The sequence below is a fragment of the Camelina sativa genome, chromosome 6 (genome assembly GCF_000633955.1).
Source record: "Camelina sativa cultivar DH55 chromosome 6, Cs, whole genome shotgun sequence".
In the NCBI taxonomy this organism is placed as follows: Eukaryota; Viridiplantae; Streptophyta; class Magnoliopsida; order Brassicales; family Brassicaceae; genus Camelina; species Camelina sativa.
In genome coordinates, this window is record NC_025690.1 from 23,304,094 (window position 1) to 23,322,924 (window position 18,831).

Sequence of the window (18,831 nt, forward strand, 5' to 3'; positions counted from 1 at the left end):
TGACTTTATAAAACTCTTAATCCAATAACACTAGATTTATCAAGATTTTAGATAACTTTTTACAAATCCACAACCAATAACACCAAATTTTTAAAGAGTTTTTAAAAGTCTTGATTGAATAACAACATATTTTACCTAACTTTTAAAGTCATTAAAATTTTTTCTAAATCCTAAACCAATACCTCCCCAGGCTTGGAATTGTCCACGGCACAAGGGGGTGATGCTTGGATATGACCATTCGAAATTTTATGTGGGAGACGAAGCTCAAGCCAAGAGAGGTATTCTTACACTTAAATACCCAATGGAGCATGGTATTGTTAACAATTGGGATGACATGGAGAAGATTTGGCATCATACTTTCTACAACGCGCTGCGTGTGGCTCCTCAAGAACATCGTGTGCTTCTCACTGAATCTCCTCTAAACCCAATGGCCAATCGTGAGAAGATGGCTCAGATCATGTTTGAAAACCTTCAATACTCCTGCTATGTATGTGGCCGTTCAGGCCGTTCTCGCTCTCTATGCTAGTGGTCGTACCTCAGGTAAAGTATCTTCAATTATTAGTAATCCAAAAAAAAAAGTATCTTCAATTAAAAGTTTCAATATCATAAGATTAGATGCAAATAGTCAAACACAAGAAAAATAATTTAAATGTTTATTTTTATTTTTGGTCAGTTGTTCTCAAAATAAATGTTAATGCATCAATTGCACTTAAAACAATCCATGCGTAGTTACTGTGTTAATTTTTTTTTTGTATTTAGGTATTGTGTTAGATTCAGGAGATGGTGTGAGCCACATAGTTCCAATCTACCAAGGTTACTCACTCCCACACGCGATTATGCGTCTAGACTTAGCAGGCCGTGACCTAACCCACTACCTCATGAAAATCATGACGGAACGTGGCTACACATACACCACATCAGCCGAGCGGGAGATCGTCCGAGACATCAAAGAGAAACTCTGTTATGTAGCTCTCGACTACGAGAAAGAACTGAATAAAGCTAAAACATACTCACAAGTCAACAAAACCTACGAGCTTCCCGACGGTCAAGTGATCACAATAGGAGCCGAGAGATTCAGGTGCCCTGAGGTTCTTTTCCAGCCGTCTTTGGTCGGGATGGAATCTTATGGTATTCATGAGATGACCTACAATTCGATAATGAAGTCTGATGTTGATATAAGGAAAGCTTTGTATGGAAACATTGTCATGAGTGGTGGCACGACGATGTTCCCTGGGATCGCGGAGAGGATGAGCAAAGAGATGCGTAAGCTTGCACCCGCTAATACAAGAATTAAAGTTGCGATTCCTGAGGGGAGGAAGTATAGTGTTTGGATTGGAGGCTCTATTTTGGCTTCTCTAAGTTCCTTTGAACAGGTAAAAAAAGATATGTAAAATACAATTTTTAAAGTTAACTGTGAGTTTTTTTTGGGGGTTATTGTTATAATGTAAAGTTGTGGTGTCTATATTGCAGAAGTGGATAACTAAGGCTGAGTATGAAGAAATTGGAGCGGCGATTGTTCATAAGAAATGCTTATTTTAGCCGTTTTAATTTGTGTTTTCTTCTCTAAGCCTTTGTTGATTTAATAAACTGTTTGAGGGATTTTATAACTTTATGTTGGTGTGGTGTTGCAACAGTGGTCAAGTGTCAATGGACTTGGTTTGTTATTGTTGTTGTTGCTGATAAAAGAAGAACATTTTCCAAAACTATTCTTGCGATTATATATGTATGGATTATTGTTAATTAGGGTTGTTCTAATTCTTACCTGAAATAATGAAAAAAAAAATTAGTTTATTTAATTTCTTGAGGAACAAACAAAACAGACCGTGAAAGAGGCGAAAATAGTTTTTGTGGATCTTATAAGAAAAATTCCAACAATTCTACTAGTCTTTAGACTGGGGAAGATATGATGTTATTCTTTAAAATTAATAAATTACAAAAACGATACCAACAATATATAGAAAAAATATATATGCTTATGCGATAATGAACGACTGCATTGGGTTGGTGCAGGTACTGGTCTCACTTTAATTTGGTGTCATGTTGTTTGTAAGAAAGCGTTTCACGTAGCTGCCATTATAACATCCCTATGAATACATATCTGACGAAAAAAAAAACAAATCAAATCCTTTTTTCATTTTTTTATTGTGTGTGTGATAAATCTCCTTTTAGTACAATCAAAAATTAAAAAAATTAAAAAAAAAAAACTGAAAACATGTAAAAGGAATATGGGGGTTTGATTCAATCTCCTTGTAGTACAACTCAATAACTATTTTTATTTTTTAATATCTTCATATATATTTTATTAGTACAAAATGTCTTATATTGGTTTGATTCAATCATAATAGTTATTGTAACTCTAAGTTAGAAAAATACTTTGTAATTATAATTATTAAATATGAGTCACCCTGTTTAACAAGCATATACTTTATTTTGTATCAACTGTTTTTTTTTATTAAAAAAATACTTAACCTTATCTAAATTTGAAAAGTCTTAAATCAAAATACTTAACCTTAACTAATCATACTATTACATTATACATGGTTTTGATGGCCCTAGTCACACATGTCGTATAATATTATTATTTAATATTCAAAACAAAATCTGTCTTATGTTCATCTAGTATATTATGTTGGGTTAAAATGGTTACTTTTTAACCTTTTTCCAAGAAATTAAAGCTAATCTAGTTTTTCTATTGATACAATGATACCTATAGGTTAAGCTTTAGACACACATTCATTCACATTTAAATTTGTTAGATATATTTTTTATATATAATTGTAATTAAAAAAGAAAAAAATATTCAAAACATTAGGAAGATCTGCACTTATTTGGAAGGCTAAAAATTTAAATGCAAATTTGAGGATTCACTTTGGTAAGGAAAAAATTAGTGCCAACAGTGCGGGGGCCCATGCCTCTCTTTATAAACGAAGCAATCGATAGGAATTATTTGTTTTTGTCAAAAGCATTATATTTTGTTGCCGAGACTGAGACACAAGGAATAAGAAGAATATTGAGGAACAAGGAATAACGAAGCAATCGATAGGAATCCCAAGAAGAAGAAGAAGAAGAAGAACAACAACAACATAATATTTGAACGTAAGAGAACGATTGTTCCTCTTTGATCTGATGATATCCCTAGTTAGCTTCCTCATATACGATTTGTTTTTTTTTTTTGTCATCTTAATGAATAATATATTGGGTTCTTTTGATCTAATAATTAACCTTTGACAACATCAAAAACAAAAAAGCAATTAACACCATCCGCTGAGTAATTGATCCTTTTTTTCCACTGCAGTTTTTAGATCTTGGTTTCTATAGCAAGGGTATGCATGGATTTCGAGCTAATTTATTAGTATGACTGATTTATGGATAACTGATTTCTCTAGATTTTATTTACGATATAATATACTTGATATCATATATGGTATATCTCATGACATTAAAATTAAGAATTCTCAATATAACTAGTTAATTGCTAAGAACTAAAAGGATGAATCTGTGTTTTCAAAGTGTTTGTTATATATTTAGTTTTGGTTTTTACACTTCACTTCACTGTGTTAGAAACTTCTTAATGACGATCATTTAATTTTAATAACATGGTATGTTTAATAGATAATGTCGGACTCGGGAGACGATGGCATGCCGTGTATTGTGTGTGACAATGGAACAGGAATGGTCAAGGTAAAAGTACTATAAAGGAGAAAATAGAAACACAATTTTACGCATTTGCATTTCAAATATCATAATTTCTACATTCAAAGTTTTTGTTAGTTTTTTCGTAAAATAATTTGCAAAGTAAAAAACAACCAACAAATGAACTTTTCTATTTGCTGTTTTCAAAGTTAAAATACTTCCGGTTTGGGCATTGATTTAGGAAATATATGCTTGTACTAATTAATTATATATGTACAAATAATTACACAAGCAATCAAATTAAGTATATTGTAAAACAAGGTAGCAGATCTAATCTTTGGCAAAACATTCTAAAGGCGGGATTCGCTGGAGGCGATGCACCAGGTGTTGTATTTCCAAGCATTGTGGGTCGTCCAAGACACAAGGGAGTGATGGTTGGAATGTCTGCGAAGGATGCCTATGTGGGAAGCGAAGCTCAAGCCAAGAGAGGTATTCTTACCCTTAAATACCCAATCGAGCACGGTGTTGTTAGCAATTGGGATGACATGGAGATGATTTGGCACCATACTTTTTACAATGAGCTGCGTGTGGATCCTGAAGAATACTCTATACTTCTCACTGAAGCTCCTCTTAACCCAAAGACCAACCGTGAGAAGATGACTCAGATCATGTTTGAGACGTTTAATTTTCCTAGAACGTATATCGCTATTCAGGCCGTTCTGTCTCTCTATTCCAGTGGTCGTACCACAGGTAAGTTACTCTGCCATTCAAGTTTCACAATTCAAAATACAATGGCAGAACTGCTTTTGATCCTTAATATATATCTATGCGTGTTTAGGTATTGTGTTGGATTCAGGAGATGGTGTGAGCCACACAGTTCCAATCTACGAAGGGTATGCACTCCCACATGCGATCATGCGTCTAGATCTAGCAGGCCGTGACCTAACAGAGTATCTCATTAAAATCATGATGGAACGTGGGTACACATACACCACATCAGCCGAGCGTGAGATAGTCAGAGACATCAAAGAAAAACTCTGTTACATAGCTCTCGACTACGAGCAAGAGATGGAGACGGCTACGTCGAGCTCGGCAATCGAAAAAGCCTACGACCTTCCTGATGGTCAAGTGATCACGGTAGGAGCTGAGAGATTCAGGTGCTCTGAGGTTCTTTTCCAGCCATCTTTGGTTGGAATGGAAACTTGTGGTATTCATGAGACGGCTTACAATTCGATAATGAAGTGTGATGTTGATATAAGGAGGGATTTGTATGGAAACATTGTCATGAGTGGTGGCTCGACGATGTTCCCTGGGATTGCAGATAGGATGAGCAAAGAAATAACGGCGCTTTCACCTATTAACGTGAAGATTAGGGTTGTGGCTCCTCCAGAGAGGAAATATAGTGTTTGGGTTGGAGGCTCCATTTTGGCTTCTCTATCTTCCTTTCAACAGGTATTAAAAAAAAAACACAATAATAAATTAATATAATTGTTTTCAAATACGTCTATTAATTATTGGGGTCCGGTGTTTGTTAATGTTTAAGTATGTGATGTCTTCTATATTGTAGGAGTGGATAACTAAGGCTGACTATGAAGAATATGGACCGGCCATTGTTCACAAAAAATGCTTTTAAGTTTGTTGGCATGCTAAACGCCCCGGTGACGATAGACTTGTTTATTCTGCTTTGTTTATGCCTTTCTTTTGGTAAAATAAATTGTTATGAGAGATTCCATGTTGTATCTGATTTCTTTGTTTTTTATAATTCTATGCTGGTTAAAAGAACAAAGGGTTTCGTTTTTTTTTTTTCCGGACAATTCCTTTATTTTTAAAATATATAAAGGTTTTATTCATCTAAAGATAGTGTGCTGATTATTGCTAGAGTTTGTTTGGTTCTGACATTATAAAATACAAACTTAAATTTGGGATAGAATCTTTACAAAAAAAAAATTAACCATGAAAGTGATTTGCCTTAAAAGTAAAAAAAGAAGACAGAAAGATGTAAATACTAAACGTGAGAATAATACAAACGAATGTAAAATAATAGTGGGACAAAATGTAATTAAAGAAAAAAACAAAAAAATAAAAAGGTTGAAGAATTCTAAACGACGTCGTTGATGAGACGCCTGTGTCTGTTATAATGCTTCTCGATGAAAACTCTAGAAGCTCCTTCCATTGTTTTACGCCATGTCTGAATGAGCAATTAAAACAGAGAGTAGTCGAGGATTAATTAAAATTACAAAATTATAAGTGGAGTAGGTAGGTAGATAGTATAATTAAAGATATAGTAATTAATTACCTTGCCGATAGTTCTGACGAGAGATTTGTTCCTGAGTTGTGATTTGCCAGAAGCAAGCTGTCGGAGAAACAGAGATCGCCGTTTACTCGCCGCCGGAGCAGCAAGCAAGAGCCGTTTCCTCTCCACCAAGCCAATAACGTTACTTTCTATATTGTCAGCGTCGTTCTCTCGAGTACTAATCTTATCTTGAGATTTCTTGCGGCGTTTCGTTGACTTTGACTCTTCGACGTCGTCGTCAGGATCGGCGAACTTACGGAGCAATTCGTCGGAGGATTTCTTGTTCACGTGAGTGATTTTGGTCGGATTAGTCTCTGTGAATACAACAAGATCCATCTCGGTAAATGTAGGATAAGAGAGATAAGAGTAAAAAAGAAATTAAAGAGTAGACGATGTGACACAGTTGGGGTTATAAAGGAAAGGTTGAAGAAATGGACCGTTGGGGGGAGGAATAATATATGGAGAATTGTAATAGTGCGTTACATTTTATTTAATGTTATAGTAATAAAGTGTTGGGGGATATAGCCGTTGAGTAGAGAGAGACATTTGCATGAGATTCTGTGCACTTGTTTGTTTGTTTACTCTTTTTTCTTTTAAGATTATTTTTTACGGTCTTTTTTTTTTTGACGCTCTTCTTACCAACGACTACTGACACTTATCCGGTCGGTCTTTTTTGTCCTTTTATGTGACACACCTAACTCGAGTTGAGATTTTATGTTGAAAAAAAAAAAAAAAAAATTAGGACAAATAAATTATCCGAATGAACACCAAATATAAGATTAAGAAGTTTCATTATGTATAAATAAAAATAAGGATGTCTCTTGAGAAATAACATAGAACTTAATTAAAGAGTATTAGTGAAAACGCTCAAGAATACATTTTGAAAGACAGGAAAAATTTACCAAGTAGCAGCTCAATATTATGATATTAGCTTATGTGAGTGCTAAAGTTTAGAATATGACATTCCAGATTCCTTAGTCTCGCCCAGAGCCAACCAAGGGTACAAGCAAACCAAGCTGGTGCTTGCGGTCGCTGAAATTATATCTATTTAATCAGTTTAATTTTCACGAAAGAGTCATTAGTTCTGCTGAAAACCTACTTCTAATAAAAGGACCATGTCACACTTTTGAACCACACAAGGTACATTTTTTACATTTTTCCTTTAAAAAAAAAACTAGCCAATTTTTTTTCTTTTTTTGGCTTGTAACCACCAAAATCTCAGCGCCCGCTCTGTCTCACGTACAAATAAACATGGTGATTTTGAGATATAGATTCTGCAATTTATGAGAAAAATAGAGTGAAATATGCTAACATTTCAACTCACCGCAACAGCAATACTGGTCTCATATAACTTGAATCAGATGATAAGCTCCAACTAAACTAATCTTTAAACAGTAAAAAACAGTAAATAATTTTTAAAAAATGTGTTTTTTAAAACATGTTAACCATTGTAATCAACAAATTTATATAATCATGTTTTCAAAATTGCATTTAAACAAATGAAGTCGAAATCTGAAGTCCAATTTTCATGATTTTTCATTAAAAATTTAAAACTATGAATGTACGTTGACTCTTTGAATTTTAGATCCAAAATTTATAAAAGCCCAATTAATTGCTATTTATTAGTTTTTAAAATAACTATAGATCTTATTAAATAGACCAAGTCCAAGAAAGGCCCAATAATTGATTGATTAAAAGAGATGTCATGTTAAGTTAAACCATTCAAAACTCGTCGGTCCTGGACACCTAAGAACTTGTGTCGTCGATATATGAAAGGAAAACAAATTACGACAAAAAGATTATCCAAATGTAAGACCAATGTGATTTGGAAGTTTCATAAGAAATAACATAGAACTTAAGAGAATTAGTGAAAAAGCTCAAGATTACACTTCCAAGACAGGAAGAATCTACCAAAGTAACAGCTCAATATTATGATATTAGCTTATCTGAGTGCTAAAGCTTAGAGTATGATATTCCAGATTCTTTAGGTTCACCTGCAAATAAATTTGGTGATTTTGAGATATAGGTTCTGCACTTTAAGAAAGAATATGGAGTAGAATTTGCTAAAATTTAAACTCACCGCAACAGCAATACCGGTCTCACAGAACTTAGGAATGCAGATCAACCGGACAAGCTGCCCTTCAGACCCTGCAGCATTCATATTTCCAACAAAAAAAAACTTAAAGCATAAACTTCAACTATTATGTTATTTATAGTCGCTGTGTAAGGAGGTTATACCCTTTACCAAACGGTTGTCATATTTATCTTGATTTCCAACAAAGTAGACATGAGGGCAGGTTTCAATCAAGAAAGGGTCTCTATCGGTGAAAGGATAACAACCTATACGCAAGTGAATCAAACAATAGGACTCAAAAGAGAATATTGTCCCTTATCTTTCTCTCTTGAGGGTTTAGTTCGAAAAAAAGTTCATTTGCAGGGGAGGTGAGCTCTTACCAAGGGTATTAGGTGCAGTGGGAGCAAGATGTCTCCACCTCAGCGTTCTTTCAACAAAATCAAGCTTGCTTTTAGCCTCTGAGTACTTGTCAAGGTCATCAATGTTCTGACCAGAAGTTCCAAGAAATCTGCAAAATGTCAAAAGCCAATTGTGGTTTTTAGTCAGATAAAAACAAGCAATTATATCGTTGTAAGAATCAGAATCAGAATCAGAGAGATTGTATCCATTATTAATAATAACCACACCTGATATTATCGACATCAAATGAGTGAGGATTTGTACACGATCGAAAGGTGTTGTAAGGTGCGGATCCAGGGAAAAGACATCTGTTCAGAGGCTAAACAGAAGAGAAGGCTTATGAATCAGATTTATAGATACAAATTCAGTGTTTGGATATTTATGTATGTATCTACAAACCTGCTGAGGCAATGCGAAGTTTGCTGGATCATTCAGGCCTGGCATGATATCTACTGAAACTCCTGCAGCTATCTAAGAAAATCCACACAAAAAAAAACAAAAAAGAATTTGAATTTTCATCTCAATAGAATCGATAACCCACAGGTGAATCTGGTTAAGTGACCTGGTTTAGCATGATATCAAGCTCTCTGATGGGCTCATATAGTGTTGATTGATCTTTTGAGGCCAAGTTCTGCAAAAATCAACCAACAAAGATCATAAGTCATAACTGTGGCAGATAAATGAAACTGTATCTGAGAAAATATTAGCATTAGAAGTTATGAGTACCTGTCCATTAATGAGTTTACGGGGAAATTCAACAGAGTTTCCAGCTATAACCACATGTACTATCTGTGCTGCAAGGCCTTGTTCCTGTACAAACCATAAAGGCATAAATTACAGATTAAGGAAAAAAAATATATTGAAGAATCTGAAAGTTAAAAAGATTTGAACCTCCTCATCTCCGAGATGTCCAGTTATATGGTCAACAAGAAGCTGAAATTGCAGGGGATTAGCCGATTTGCTTCCAATGCACAGCCCCGACAATAACACAACGTATTTATCTTCCTCTGCAGAACAAAATGGATGTAATATGGTCCATGAGAGATTGTTTAAAGATATGATTGAGCCACGAGGATAGCAAAAGAAAGAGAACATAGCTAGACTTACGTAGATCGATAGGCCGCTCTATCTGAGGCGGTAAACCAGCTTCTAGCACATCCTCAACAAAGAATTCACCAGCACTAGTTTCCTTCCCATGCAAGGCGACAACAACACCTACAATCCACGGATGCTTCAACATTCATTTTCTCAAAACATTTGCCACATTTTAACAAACGCAAAAACCAATGCAGCAAAGAACATTCACAATCCAATTTGCATACCTGTCACATATATCGCAGGTGAGAGTGCAGAGCCTCCAAGCTTAACTCTCCCACTCTCGTCTTCCAGGATCAGATTATCATCAGGATGCATAAAGTTATGAGGTTTAACAAGCGGAGTAACTGACCTCTGCATTAGTGTTGAATGTACTCAGCAGATTGATTCAACATAGTAGGGACATAGCGCAAAAACAAATCCAAGTAAAAGGCTGTACACAGAAACCAACCAACCTCTTTAGAATATTCATCGAGAACACAAGGTTTAAGCTTCATGTGTTTGAACAAGGTTCCTACAATGATGCATTCTTTTCCCTCTTCAAGTCCCAAAACCTTACAAACTGCAAAAGTGGAATTTCACATTTCAGATCTATGATTCAAAAACCTGAGTTACCCAGAAAACTAATACTACCCAATCTGCAATCCCTAAAAATTACTGATTTTTCACCAATTTAATATCCAAACCCATGAAAATCCTCAAAATTGCTCTTCTTTGTTCATGAAAAAAAAAAAAAAAGAGAGGAACAAAAGCACTGACCAGGCAAGTGGGGTTTCCAAGTAGGGGCAAGAGAGTAGAGAAGTGTTCTCATGAGATGAAGACGAGCAAAGTAAATCTGACTGTACTGCTGCCCTCTGTACATCTCCTTCTGTATCTCGAATCTCTCATCCTGCTTCAATTGCAACAACATCAACAAAACAAAAAAAAAAAAAACTCAGAATCAGAATACAAACCCTAGCTCCGCACAAAATTAAGTAGAAAGAGTCTGAGCACACAAGGTCCCAGCGTCTTTCAATCGAAGTAAATACAGTGAAGGGATTTACGAACCAGGTAATTGTACTCCGATTGCTTCCGTTCGTGAACCTTCTCGGAGTCGATTTCCATGGATTCCATGGCGGGAAAAGTAAAACACACTCACACAACAACACTGAGCAGGAAAATTCAGAGAAAGGTTTCAACTTCGGCACTTATCGAGTCCTTCTTTCTTCTATCAAATCAAACCCAATCCCCGGTTCAACGTAAAGGAATTTAATTTAAACCGGAAACGAACCGGATTAAACCAGAGAAACTCCTACCTTTTAACTCTGTTTTTTTCTTTCTGATGTTTGTTTTTGATTGAAAGCACAAAAATTCTCAANTTTTTTTTTTTTTTTTTTTTGTTTCTTGGCTTCCATGTCTCTTTCGCTTTCTTCTTCATCTTCTTCTTCAATGGCGTCGATACATGGTTCGATTACGGGTACGTCTGCGATTCGATTGGGATTTCCAGGCTCAGTTTCACCGTCGAGGAGTTTTGTCGCTGTTGTTCCGGTGGTGAAGGGTTGGAGGAGTTCGTACCGGAGAAGGAGGGGTTTAAGAGCAATGGTGCAGGAAACAGTACAAGGATCTCCTTCTGTTTACGCCCGAGAAATGGAGCGCCTTTCTGCCAAGGAATCGCTTCTTCTTGCTGTAAGACTTAGACTTTAATTACTTGGGTCGATATGTATTTGTTTTAGATCTCTTCAGTTTCACTCTGCTTTTGAAATCTGAAAATGGGGATAATTTGAAGTGAATTGTGTCGTATTTGTTAGCTGTAATCAAGATATTGGACATTACAAAAAAAAAAAAATTGTTTTCTCTTTCTCAAAGTCTAGATTTTGAATGATCAATTGGGTTTTGTTAAGTACCTAGGAACAGTTCTGTGTGTTTCGAATTTCTCAAATCATGTTTGTCCTGAAATTAATCTATGTACACAGTTGAAGGATGCTGGAGGCTTCGAGGCTTTAGTTACAGGGAAAACAACCAATATGCAAAGGATTGATGTGAATGAGAGGATTACGAGTCTAGAGCGGCTTAACCCGACTCCCAGACCAACCACGTAGGTGCTTCTTTTACTCTTTTGGTTACAATCTTTTGCTTTTGTTTTTTCTTTTTAGGATAGTTGTCTTTTAATTGGTTCCTATAGCTTTCCAGGTCTCCTTGTTTCGAAGGCAGATGGAATTTTGAGTGGTTTGGGTCTGGAAGTCCTGGTTTACTCGCTGCTCGGGTTATCTTTGAGTATGTACACTTACCTACTTATCACTTTCTCACTCTTTGTTTATTCAAAGTTTAGAAGTGTTTTGCTATCTGATTGTATTGTTTCAGGAGGTTTCCTTCAACATTAGCTAATTTATCAAAAATGGAGATACTGATCAAGGATGCTAACGCAAAGGCCACCGCAAATATCAAACTTCTGAACTCGGTAACATACTGAAACACTTTTTCAAAATTTGTTTATATGTAGTATACACAGAGGATGTTACTCACAGTGGCAACAAAACTTGCAGATAGAAAGCAAAATCATTCTATCATCGAAATTGACTGTAGAGGGACCTCTGAGATTGAGAGAAGAATATATTGAAGGTATGGTCGAATCCCCAACAGTCATTGAAGAAGCAGTTCCTGAACAGCTAAAAGGCGCATTGGGTCAAGCTGCCACTACTTTGCAGCAGCTTCCTGCTCTTATCAAGGATACTTTAGCCGGTGGTCTAAGAATTCCCCTGAGTAAGCTACTTTATTCGTTATTTTATTATACATAAACCATTTTCTGCTCACTTGTGCACTGAACCAACTAGTGTTATTTGCTTTAGGTGGTTCCTTTGAAAGATTCTTCATGATATCTTATCTAGACGAAGAGATTCTTGTAAGTTTGTTGAATAGTTTGCTTAATCCCATGCTCAGAATTTGTTAAGAGTGGTCTGACGGACTGAGATCGTTGCACTGGCCAAGTTTTATCTGCTTTTGGTTGTTTTTTTTCTGCAGATAGTAAGAGATACAGCAGGAGTGCCTGAAGTTCTAACGAGGATAGAAACACCATCATCCACTGTTGTAGAAACTCTTGAATACGATAGTTAGATGTTACTAGCCGTTGTTGTTCTTGTTCCTATGTTCTTTATGTGTTACCTACAAGAACTAACCAACCAAGTTGGTGTCTGTAAATGTTTGAAGTTGATAACTTTATAACCTTGAGGGTCATCTCCATACATTAAAACATCGTCCTTCTCTTGTGTTCTTTCCTCAATCTTCTCAATTTTTCCAAGTGCATACAGATTCACTTTTTTGAGCTTCATGAACTCTTTCTCTGTAAGAGAGAGAGCTCAGATTTAACATCTTTAGTTATCTTTTGATGTGTGGTTCCATCAGCATGCATCATCACAATTATCTTGTAATTGTGGTTACTTGTCGGCTCATATAAGTATTTTTCATATATTATATTTGCTATCTTGAATTAAAATTATGGCCCCATTTGTGATTATCTTATGTTAAGTAACTATCAGTCAATCAATCAATATGTATATCTATTTCTTCGGTCTATTTGAATAAGCGAAGAAAACAATTCGCAAATATATAGATTTCTGGAGTAAAAAAACAGTTTCAAAATTTTCTAAACATGCATTCAACTAATGTTAGTTAATAAGTTATAGCCAAAGCTAATGATATTTCGTTATAGATTTTCAGAATCTTACATTAAAAAAAAAAAAAAAAAAAAAGGATTTTCTTAATTAGTACGTTTTTTTACATTTTATGATTCATATCTACTAACAAAATGATCCAAACACACAGCTAGCATAGATGACCATTATGATTCATATCTACTTTTCTAATGATTCAATTGAGACCTACACTTCCTAAATAATATGGCAATCACATATCAAAATACAAACCAGAGAAGAAAAAAATATGATTCAGAAATAGAACTCGTAATAATCATAATCCCAAATCTCCCTACGATTCACAAGATGATGATCCAAAAGTCAAACTTTCGAAAAAAACAAAAATTAGCTTCTAGCTAAAAGCTCGTATATAAAAGAAGAAATAAAATTTTATTTTAAGTTAACCTACTTGAATAAATAGAATTTTAAAAAGATGTTTCCGCTCTAGACGGTTTAATTAGGAGTATTGGTGAGGCTCTGCGAAAACGCTGCCATGTAAGTGGGAGGAAGCATCGGCAGAGTCAATGGCCAAGGGCATATAGGGGAATTCACCTAGCTCCTGGATGAAGCCGTCGTAATCTCCTAAGCCATTCAAGAACCCACCGGAGCTCTCGCCGCCATGTCCGTTCCACGTCATGGACACCATCCCTTCTTCTTCTTCGTCTTCTGCTTCTGAGTTTATGCAGAAACCATGGTTCATGTCATGGACTTGATGATGATGATGATGATCATGATCATGATCATGATGACTTACTCTAGATCTCGGGTTTCTTTTGACAACCTTTTGGTGGTGGAGATCGTGGTGATGATCTTGTTTCCCGGTGAGATTCTGAACGATTTCACGGAAGTTGGAGACGTCCGTCTTGATGATCTCCGGTGCGAATATGTGGATGATTCTGATTTTTGGTTTCGATTTGGTTAGTGTTTTTGATTGTTTGTGCATGGCTATGTTTGGGATGCTTCTTCGTTTCTGAATAGTGGTAGCTTCAATTTCCATAGTTTTGTAGGCAAAGAAAATTAGGGTTTACGTGATCAGAAGAGAGAGAGAGGGAGTTGGTGAATTTGTATGCTTAGTGATTATGATAAGGTTATATATAGGGGAAGAGAGAGAAGAAAATGATTTAAGAATAAACTTATTTTTAGAGTTACAAGTTTTAGTGAGAAGTAATATATGTTTAGTGTTTTTGTTTTTGTCAACTCGTATTTCTGATGTATATGTACCAGAACGTACGTAAGATCCTATTGATACTAGTGATAAATAAAGGCAAATGAAATTGAATGATGGCTTGTTGAGATTCAATAGATAAACTATGGTTGGGGTTGGATTAATTAATAAACATATATGAGATTACATTTAATTATATTTGTGAAAGAGATTTGTTAGGCTGTTTCCGAAGACATAAGATTTATGAATCCAAAGGAAGTCCACGGACCCCTCCAGCTAACAAAATCCTCGTTTTGGAATATTGTTAGAGTATCATTGATATTATTATACGTACGATATATCAAGTAATTTACGGTCATTTTCTGAATTATACAGCTAAATGTGTACACATAGTGTAAAATGACAATATTAACGTTGGAGTACATATACGAAGGTGACACATCGATACGATATTTTCCAAGTGAAATGTATTTTTATTTCAACATAGTCGAACTAAAGTAAAAGTAGCCATTAGTATATTTGGCAATGTGTGTTTAGGTATTACGCATAAATCCAGATGGCTTCAATTAAATAAATACCTATATACAGGATCTCAGAAACTTGTCCCCATGTAATGTACACAAACCCAACCACCTTAATGACCTTATCATTTGCAATCTCTAAAGTTCAACATAATAATACAATCTGTGTGGACCACTACTAAATTAAACCTTATTTTTTAATCTATGATTACAGCCTTAACAACTAGAATCTCAGATACATGTTGATTAAATTATTTTGATGAAATAATGCGAAAGAAAATATATATGCAAGGTGTAAACGGCCATATAGACATGTCTTGATAAGAACCACAAAATTAATGTCACAGTTAGTGGTATACATTTATAAACGCACGCATAATGTTCATGATGAGAGCTTTAAGAACCATTTAAACGAACTTAATTATGATAACTAACATTATATTGAAATGGCATCGCAGAGAAGGAAGATAAGTTTGTACGAAATCGGACGTAATGATATAAGGACATGGAAATGGAATGACCCTCTCGGGTGCACGAGGCAGTTGCAGTTCCTGACGACTATATTTTCTTCATTATTACTTGGTTTACTTTTATTTTATCTTTTTTGTTTTAATATGCCAATCCATTGATGACCTACGTTCAACAAATCTATTCCTAAGTGTTTCTCTTCTCTATAATATTGGGTCAACTCTTTTAAATAATAATGTGCTGTTATATATCTTATGTATATATGTACTTGTAGATTTTCCAATACCTATTAGTAACAATATCTCGAAATCTCTACAGTACTTATCACATCCAACACACTATATAATATCTTCAACAAGATATACATACTGTCTTGAACAAAACAAAATAAAAATAATAATAATAATAATCACCAACAAATATAAATGAAAATATTAATACATGTGTATATGTTTATATACATCTATTTCTCAAGTAGCATCCTATATAATTAATAGATACACACTAGTTGATAAAAACTTGAAACAAGGAAATTGTTAGAGGACATATATACAAGTATCATTTCTAGATATTTAATTAATTATATGGCAGAACTTTTTAATATATATACATATAACCAACAAGGAAACAGTTGATCTTTAACAAGAATAGCCAACTGATTTTAGTTTAAAAATCGGAAAACAGCCGTCGGATTTACACGTGAAGAGAGTTATGAAAGAAATACAACGGCTAAAAAAACAAGTGAGCTGAAAACTCCAATATTGAAAGGGTTTTGTTTGTGCTATCTTTTGGATTCGGAGCACACGCGCGGCTAAAGAAGTGATACTGTCGGAACGTGGCATATAGAACCGTATGGGTTGTGAACCCCATGATCTTAGATTGGTATATGTGCTAAGATAAAATTATAAATTTACTATTTAAACAATAAAACAAAGTTGTTTGACAAAGAAAAAAAAAAACAAGAAAAGAAAGATAAAATGATTATATATAAATGGGAGGATAATTATGGTCCAAGTCAAAAAAAAAATTAAAATTGTTCTTACCAATAGTAATTTCAAGAACTATATATATGGACCCAAACCTGAAAACATCCGATTTACTCGAGAATATCCCTTTTAAAAATCCTAGCCAACCCAAAAATCTAAACTTTCAAAACGTATCACTTACGAATATATAGCATTAAAAATTAGATTTTGTGTGGAATAACAATAAAAAAGGGAAATTTTGATTTGCATACCTCTGAGCTTTCACAACTCGAAATAACTGTTTTTTAATATGCATGTTTTAACTACAACGTAGTATATTTTATATTTTGAAACGGAAGGGTATTTTGTATGATTCATATCTACTAGAAATGATCCAAACACACTGCATAGATGACCATTATGATTCATATCAGAGGCGGATCTAGGACATCATGGGAGGCATGTGCTCCACACTACATTAAAATTTATTTATGTTATCACTTCATACTGATCCCTTAGCTCTGTTCGTTATAGTATGTGCCAAGTTCGAATCCCTTTATTTGCATCTGATTATTTGATTTTTTTTTTTTTTTTTAACTTTTTCGTTTTATTTTGTTTACCACTTGTCATGTCCTTTTTAAAATGTTTTTCTCTTTCCTACATGTTTTTATTCTTCATTATGATTGGTGCATTTTACATATTCTTTTTATCATCTCTCAAATAAATTAGGTTCATTCAGTTCTATTTTAATCTTGTAACTATATTTTAATTTTATAAAAAATATCATTATTTTAAACTGTAAAGATACATTTGAATTAAGAACATATTAATGAAATGAGTAACTTAGTAAGCATTTTATCATCTCATTTGTAGTTTATTTCATATAGAATTTAATTTTCTGTGATATTTTAGAAATGTAAATTCAAAACGTATTTTCAAGAATAAATTGCAAAAGTATTAATTTATAACTAAGCAAATGAATTATTTTATACAAGATATGTAATAGAGTATATTTAGAAATCAAAATAAATTAGTGTTTGACAACAAAAAATAAAGAAGAAAATTAGTGTTATGTCAAAAAAAAAAATAGATGGTGTTTAGGATTTAATATTTTAAAATGTATTAAAATAAATTATTTTTATTTAATATTTCTTATTATATAAATTTAAAATTATTTTAATTACATATAATATTATATATGCCCGTTACAGATTAATTTTCTGGATCCACCATTAATTTATCTGTTTTTTCTAATGATTCAATTGATACCTACGCTTCTTAAATAATATGGTTATCACATATTAAAATACTCACCCTGGGCGTTCGGTAGAAACCATTCAAACCGAACCGAACCAACCGACATTTTCGGTTTTCGGCGCAAACCGAAGACATTTAATATAACCGTTCGGCGCAATTGATTTTGGCAATCGGATTTCGGTTCAGTTCGGTTTGGTAATCGGATCCGATCGGTTATACCTAAACCGAGATTCCGCAGCCATATATAAGGCTAATAACATAACCCATTAACCCTAATACGTTTTGTTTGTCTTCTTTGGCTGCCTCTTGCGATTCCTCAGATCCAAAAACTCCATCTATTCAACACTTCTCCAATCTTATATAGGTAGGCTCTTTTTCTTTCTCTTTAATTCTATGTTTTTTTCTTTACTATGTAAGTTCTTCCTATATCTTTATAACTTCTGATTAGATTGGAGAATTATTCTTCTAGGTTTGTTACTTTTTTTAGGGTACTAGTGTTGATGTTTGTCTTCCTTTGTCGTTTTATGATCTTAACTGTTGTTTTTTTTGCTGTTTGGTGATTTTACTTTTACTGGTTTATTTAATCGATTCTCATTTGGTGTTGCTGATGTTAGGTAATAAAGTGGACGCCCAAGAACCACATCTTCACCGTCTCACATCGCCATCATTGTTTCACCGTCATCGTTGGCCGCAACCACAACTCATTCTCGAAACCCTAATATTTGATGGATCTGCCCATTTGGGCTTTTCATTATTGGATTTGTTTTCAGATCCATTTACTTGTCTTGACCTGTTTTTTTTAGGTCTGTGTAAAATTTTATTTGTTGATTTAAGCCCATTTATCTTGTTTTTTTGTTTATTCGGTTCAAATTAATCGAATAAGAAAAAAATCGGTTTGAATTCGGAATTGATTTAAAATGTGATAACCGACCCGAATAACCCGTGTACCGATTGACCCGAACCGAATTTAGTTTCGGCTCAATTCGGCATAAATTTTCAAAAATTGAATTTTTTCAAAACCGAATAATTCGATCCGTTTAACCCGAGATTGCCGAACGTCCGGGGTTAAGGTGGTGACTGGTTCTCCTGCTACCTCCCGCAAACGCTGCGTTTGCGGGTGGTAGCGGTTGCTAGCGATTGGAACCAATCACACAAATCGCTCTCAGTCGCTTCAAATCGCTTCCAATCGCTTCAAACCACTGAATTTCAAAAGCTGTCTCCTGTAAGCGTTTGCGGTTGCGGGCGATTGCGACTGAATTTTTTTTTTTTTTTTTTTTTTTTTTTTTTAAAAAA

At 34.4% G+C, this 18,831-nt stretch overlaps 5 protein-coding genes and 1 pseudogene across 6 annotated transcripts; 3 read left to right on the forward strand and 3 right to left on the reverse strand.

The window, feature by feature from the left end:
- LOC104699395 overlaps positions 1–1,539 on the forward strand; it is a 2,924-nt pseudogene extending 1,385 nt beyond the window's left edge.
- Positions 3,616–5,431, forward strand: LOC104793127 (actin-104-like). Its single transcript, XM_019226782.1, has 4 exons — positions 3,616–3,681; positions 3,990–4,383; positions 4,472–5,085; positions 5,201–5,431. The coding sequence occupies exons 1-4, from the start codon at positions 3,616–3,618 to the stop codon at positions 5,264–5,266; spliced, it is 1,140 nt and encodes a 379-aa protein (XP_019082327.1). The 3' UTR covers positions 5,267–5,431.
- LOC104793128 lies at positions 5,532–6,378 on the reverse strand. The gene is made up of 2 exons (XM_010519418.2): positions 5,930–6,378; positions 5,532–5,821 (listed from the first exon to the last, which is right to left on the reverse strand). The coding sequence occupies exons 1-2, from the start codon at positions 6,260–6,262 to the stop codon at positions 5,732–5,734; spliced, it is 423 nt and encodes a 140-aa protein (XP_010517720.1). The 5' UTR covers positions 6,263–6,378; the 3' UTR covers positions 5,532–5,731.
- Positions 7,695–10,681, reverse strand: LOC104793129 (DNA polymerase delta small subunit-like). Of its 2 annotated transcripts, none has more exons than XM_010519420.2 (14): positions 10,542–10,681; positions 10,254–10,383; positions 9,950–10,056; positions 9,722–9,848; positions 9,507–9,614; positions 9,291–9,406; positions 9,126–9,209; positions 8,962–9,030; positions 8,799–8,870; positions 8,627–8,718; positions 8,381–8,508; positions 8,165–8,266; positions 8,007–8,074; positions 7,695–7,920 (listed from the first exon to the last, which is right to left on the reverse strand). In XM_010519420.2, the coding sequence occupies exons 1-14, from the start codon at positions 10,605–10,607 to the stop codon at positions 7,864–7,866; spliced, it is 1,326 nt and encodes a 441-aa protein (XP_010517722.1). In that variant the 5' UTR covers positions 10,608–10,681; the 3' UTR covers positions 7,695–7,863. The 2 variants fall into 2 exon arrangements, with proteins under 2 accessions (XP_010517722.1, XP_010517721.1); XM_010519419.2 differs by having other exon boundaries at positions 10,254–10,386.
- On the forward strand, positions 10,847–12,745 carry LOC104793131 (probable plastid-lipid-associated protein 13, chloroplastic). The gene is made up of 7 exons (XM_010519421.2): positions 10,847–11,159; positions 11,447–11,568; positions 11,664–11,747; positions 11,835–11,931; positions 12,017–12,233; positions 12,320–12,372; positions 12,492–12,745. Exons 1-7 carry the CDS (start codon positions 10,887–10,889, stop codon positions 12,582–12,584), a joined length of 939 nt encoding a protein of 312 aa, XP_010517723.1. The 5' UTR covers positions 10,847–10,886; the 3' UTR covers positions 12,585–12,745.
- Positions 13,399–14,209, reverse strand: LOC104793132 (VQ motif-containing protein 17-like). Its single transcript, XM_010519422.1, has one exon. The coding sequence runs from the start codon at positions 14,157–14,159 to the stop codon at positions 13,620–13,622; it is 540 nt and encodes a 179-aa protein (XP_010517724.1). The 5' UTR covers positions 14,160–14,209; the 3' UTR covers positions 13,399–13,619.

Coding starts and splice junctions, on each gene's coding strand:
- LOC104793127 (XM_019226782.1), top strand. CDS start 3,616: ATGTCGGACTCGGGAGACGATGGCATGCCGTGTATTGTGTGTGACAAT. Junction 3,682..3,989: donor ATGGAACAGGAATGGTCAAG/GTAAAAGTACTA, acceptor AACATTCTAAAG/GCGGGATTCGCTGGAGGCGA. Junction 4,384..4,471: donor TTCCAGTGGTCGTACCACAG/GTAAGTTACTCT, acceptor ATGCGTGTTTAG/GTATTGTGTTGGATTCAGGA.
- LOC104793128 (XM_010519418.2), bottom strand. CDS start 6,262: ATGGATCTTGTTGTATTCACAGAGACTAATCCGACCAAAATCACTCAC. Junction 5,822..5,929: donor TCGTCAGAACTATCGGCAAG/GTAATTAATTAC, acceptor TTGCTCATTCAG/ACATGGCGTAAAACAATGGA.
- LOC104793129 (XM_010519419.2), bottom strand. CDS start 10,607: ATGGAATCCATGGAAATCGACTCCGAGAAGGTTCACGAACGGAAGCAA. Junction 9,210..9,290: donor GACATCTCGGAGATGAGGAG/GTTCAAATCTTT, acceptor TGGTTTGTACAG/GAACAAGGCCTTGCAGCACA. Junction 8,871..8,961: donor TTGATATCATGCTAAACCAG/GTCACTTAACCA, acceptor GGATTTTCTTAG/ATAGCTGCAGGAGTTTCAGT.
- LOC104793131 (XM_010519421.2), top strand. CDS start 10,887: ATGTCTCTTTCGCTTTCTTCTTCATCTTCTTCTTCAATGGCGTCGATA. Junction 11,932..12,016: donor ATATCAAACTTCTGAACTCG/GTAACATACTGA, acceptor CAAAACTTGCAG/ATAGAAAGCAAAATCATTCT. Junction 12,234..12,319: donor TGGTCTAAGAATTCCCCTGA/GTAAGCTACTTT, acceptor TATTTGCTTTAG/GTGGTTCCTTTGAAAGATTC.
- LOC104793132 (XM_010519422.1), bottom strand. CDS start 14,159: ATGGAAATTGAAGCTACCACTATTCAGAAACGAAGAAGCATCCCAAAC.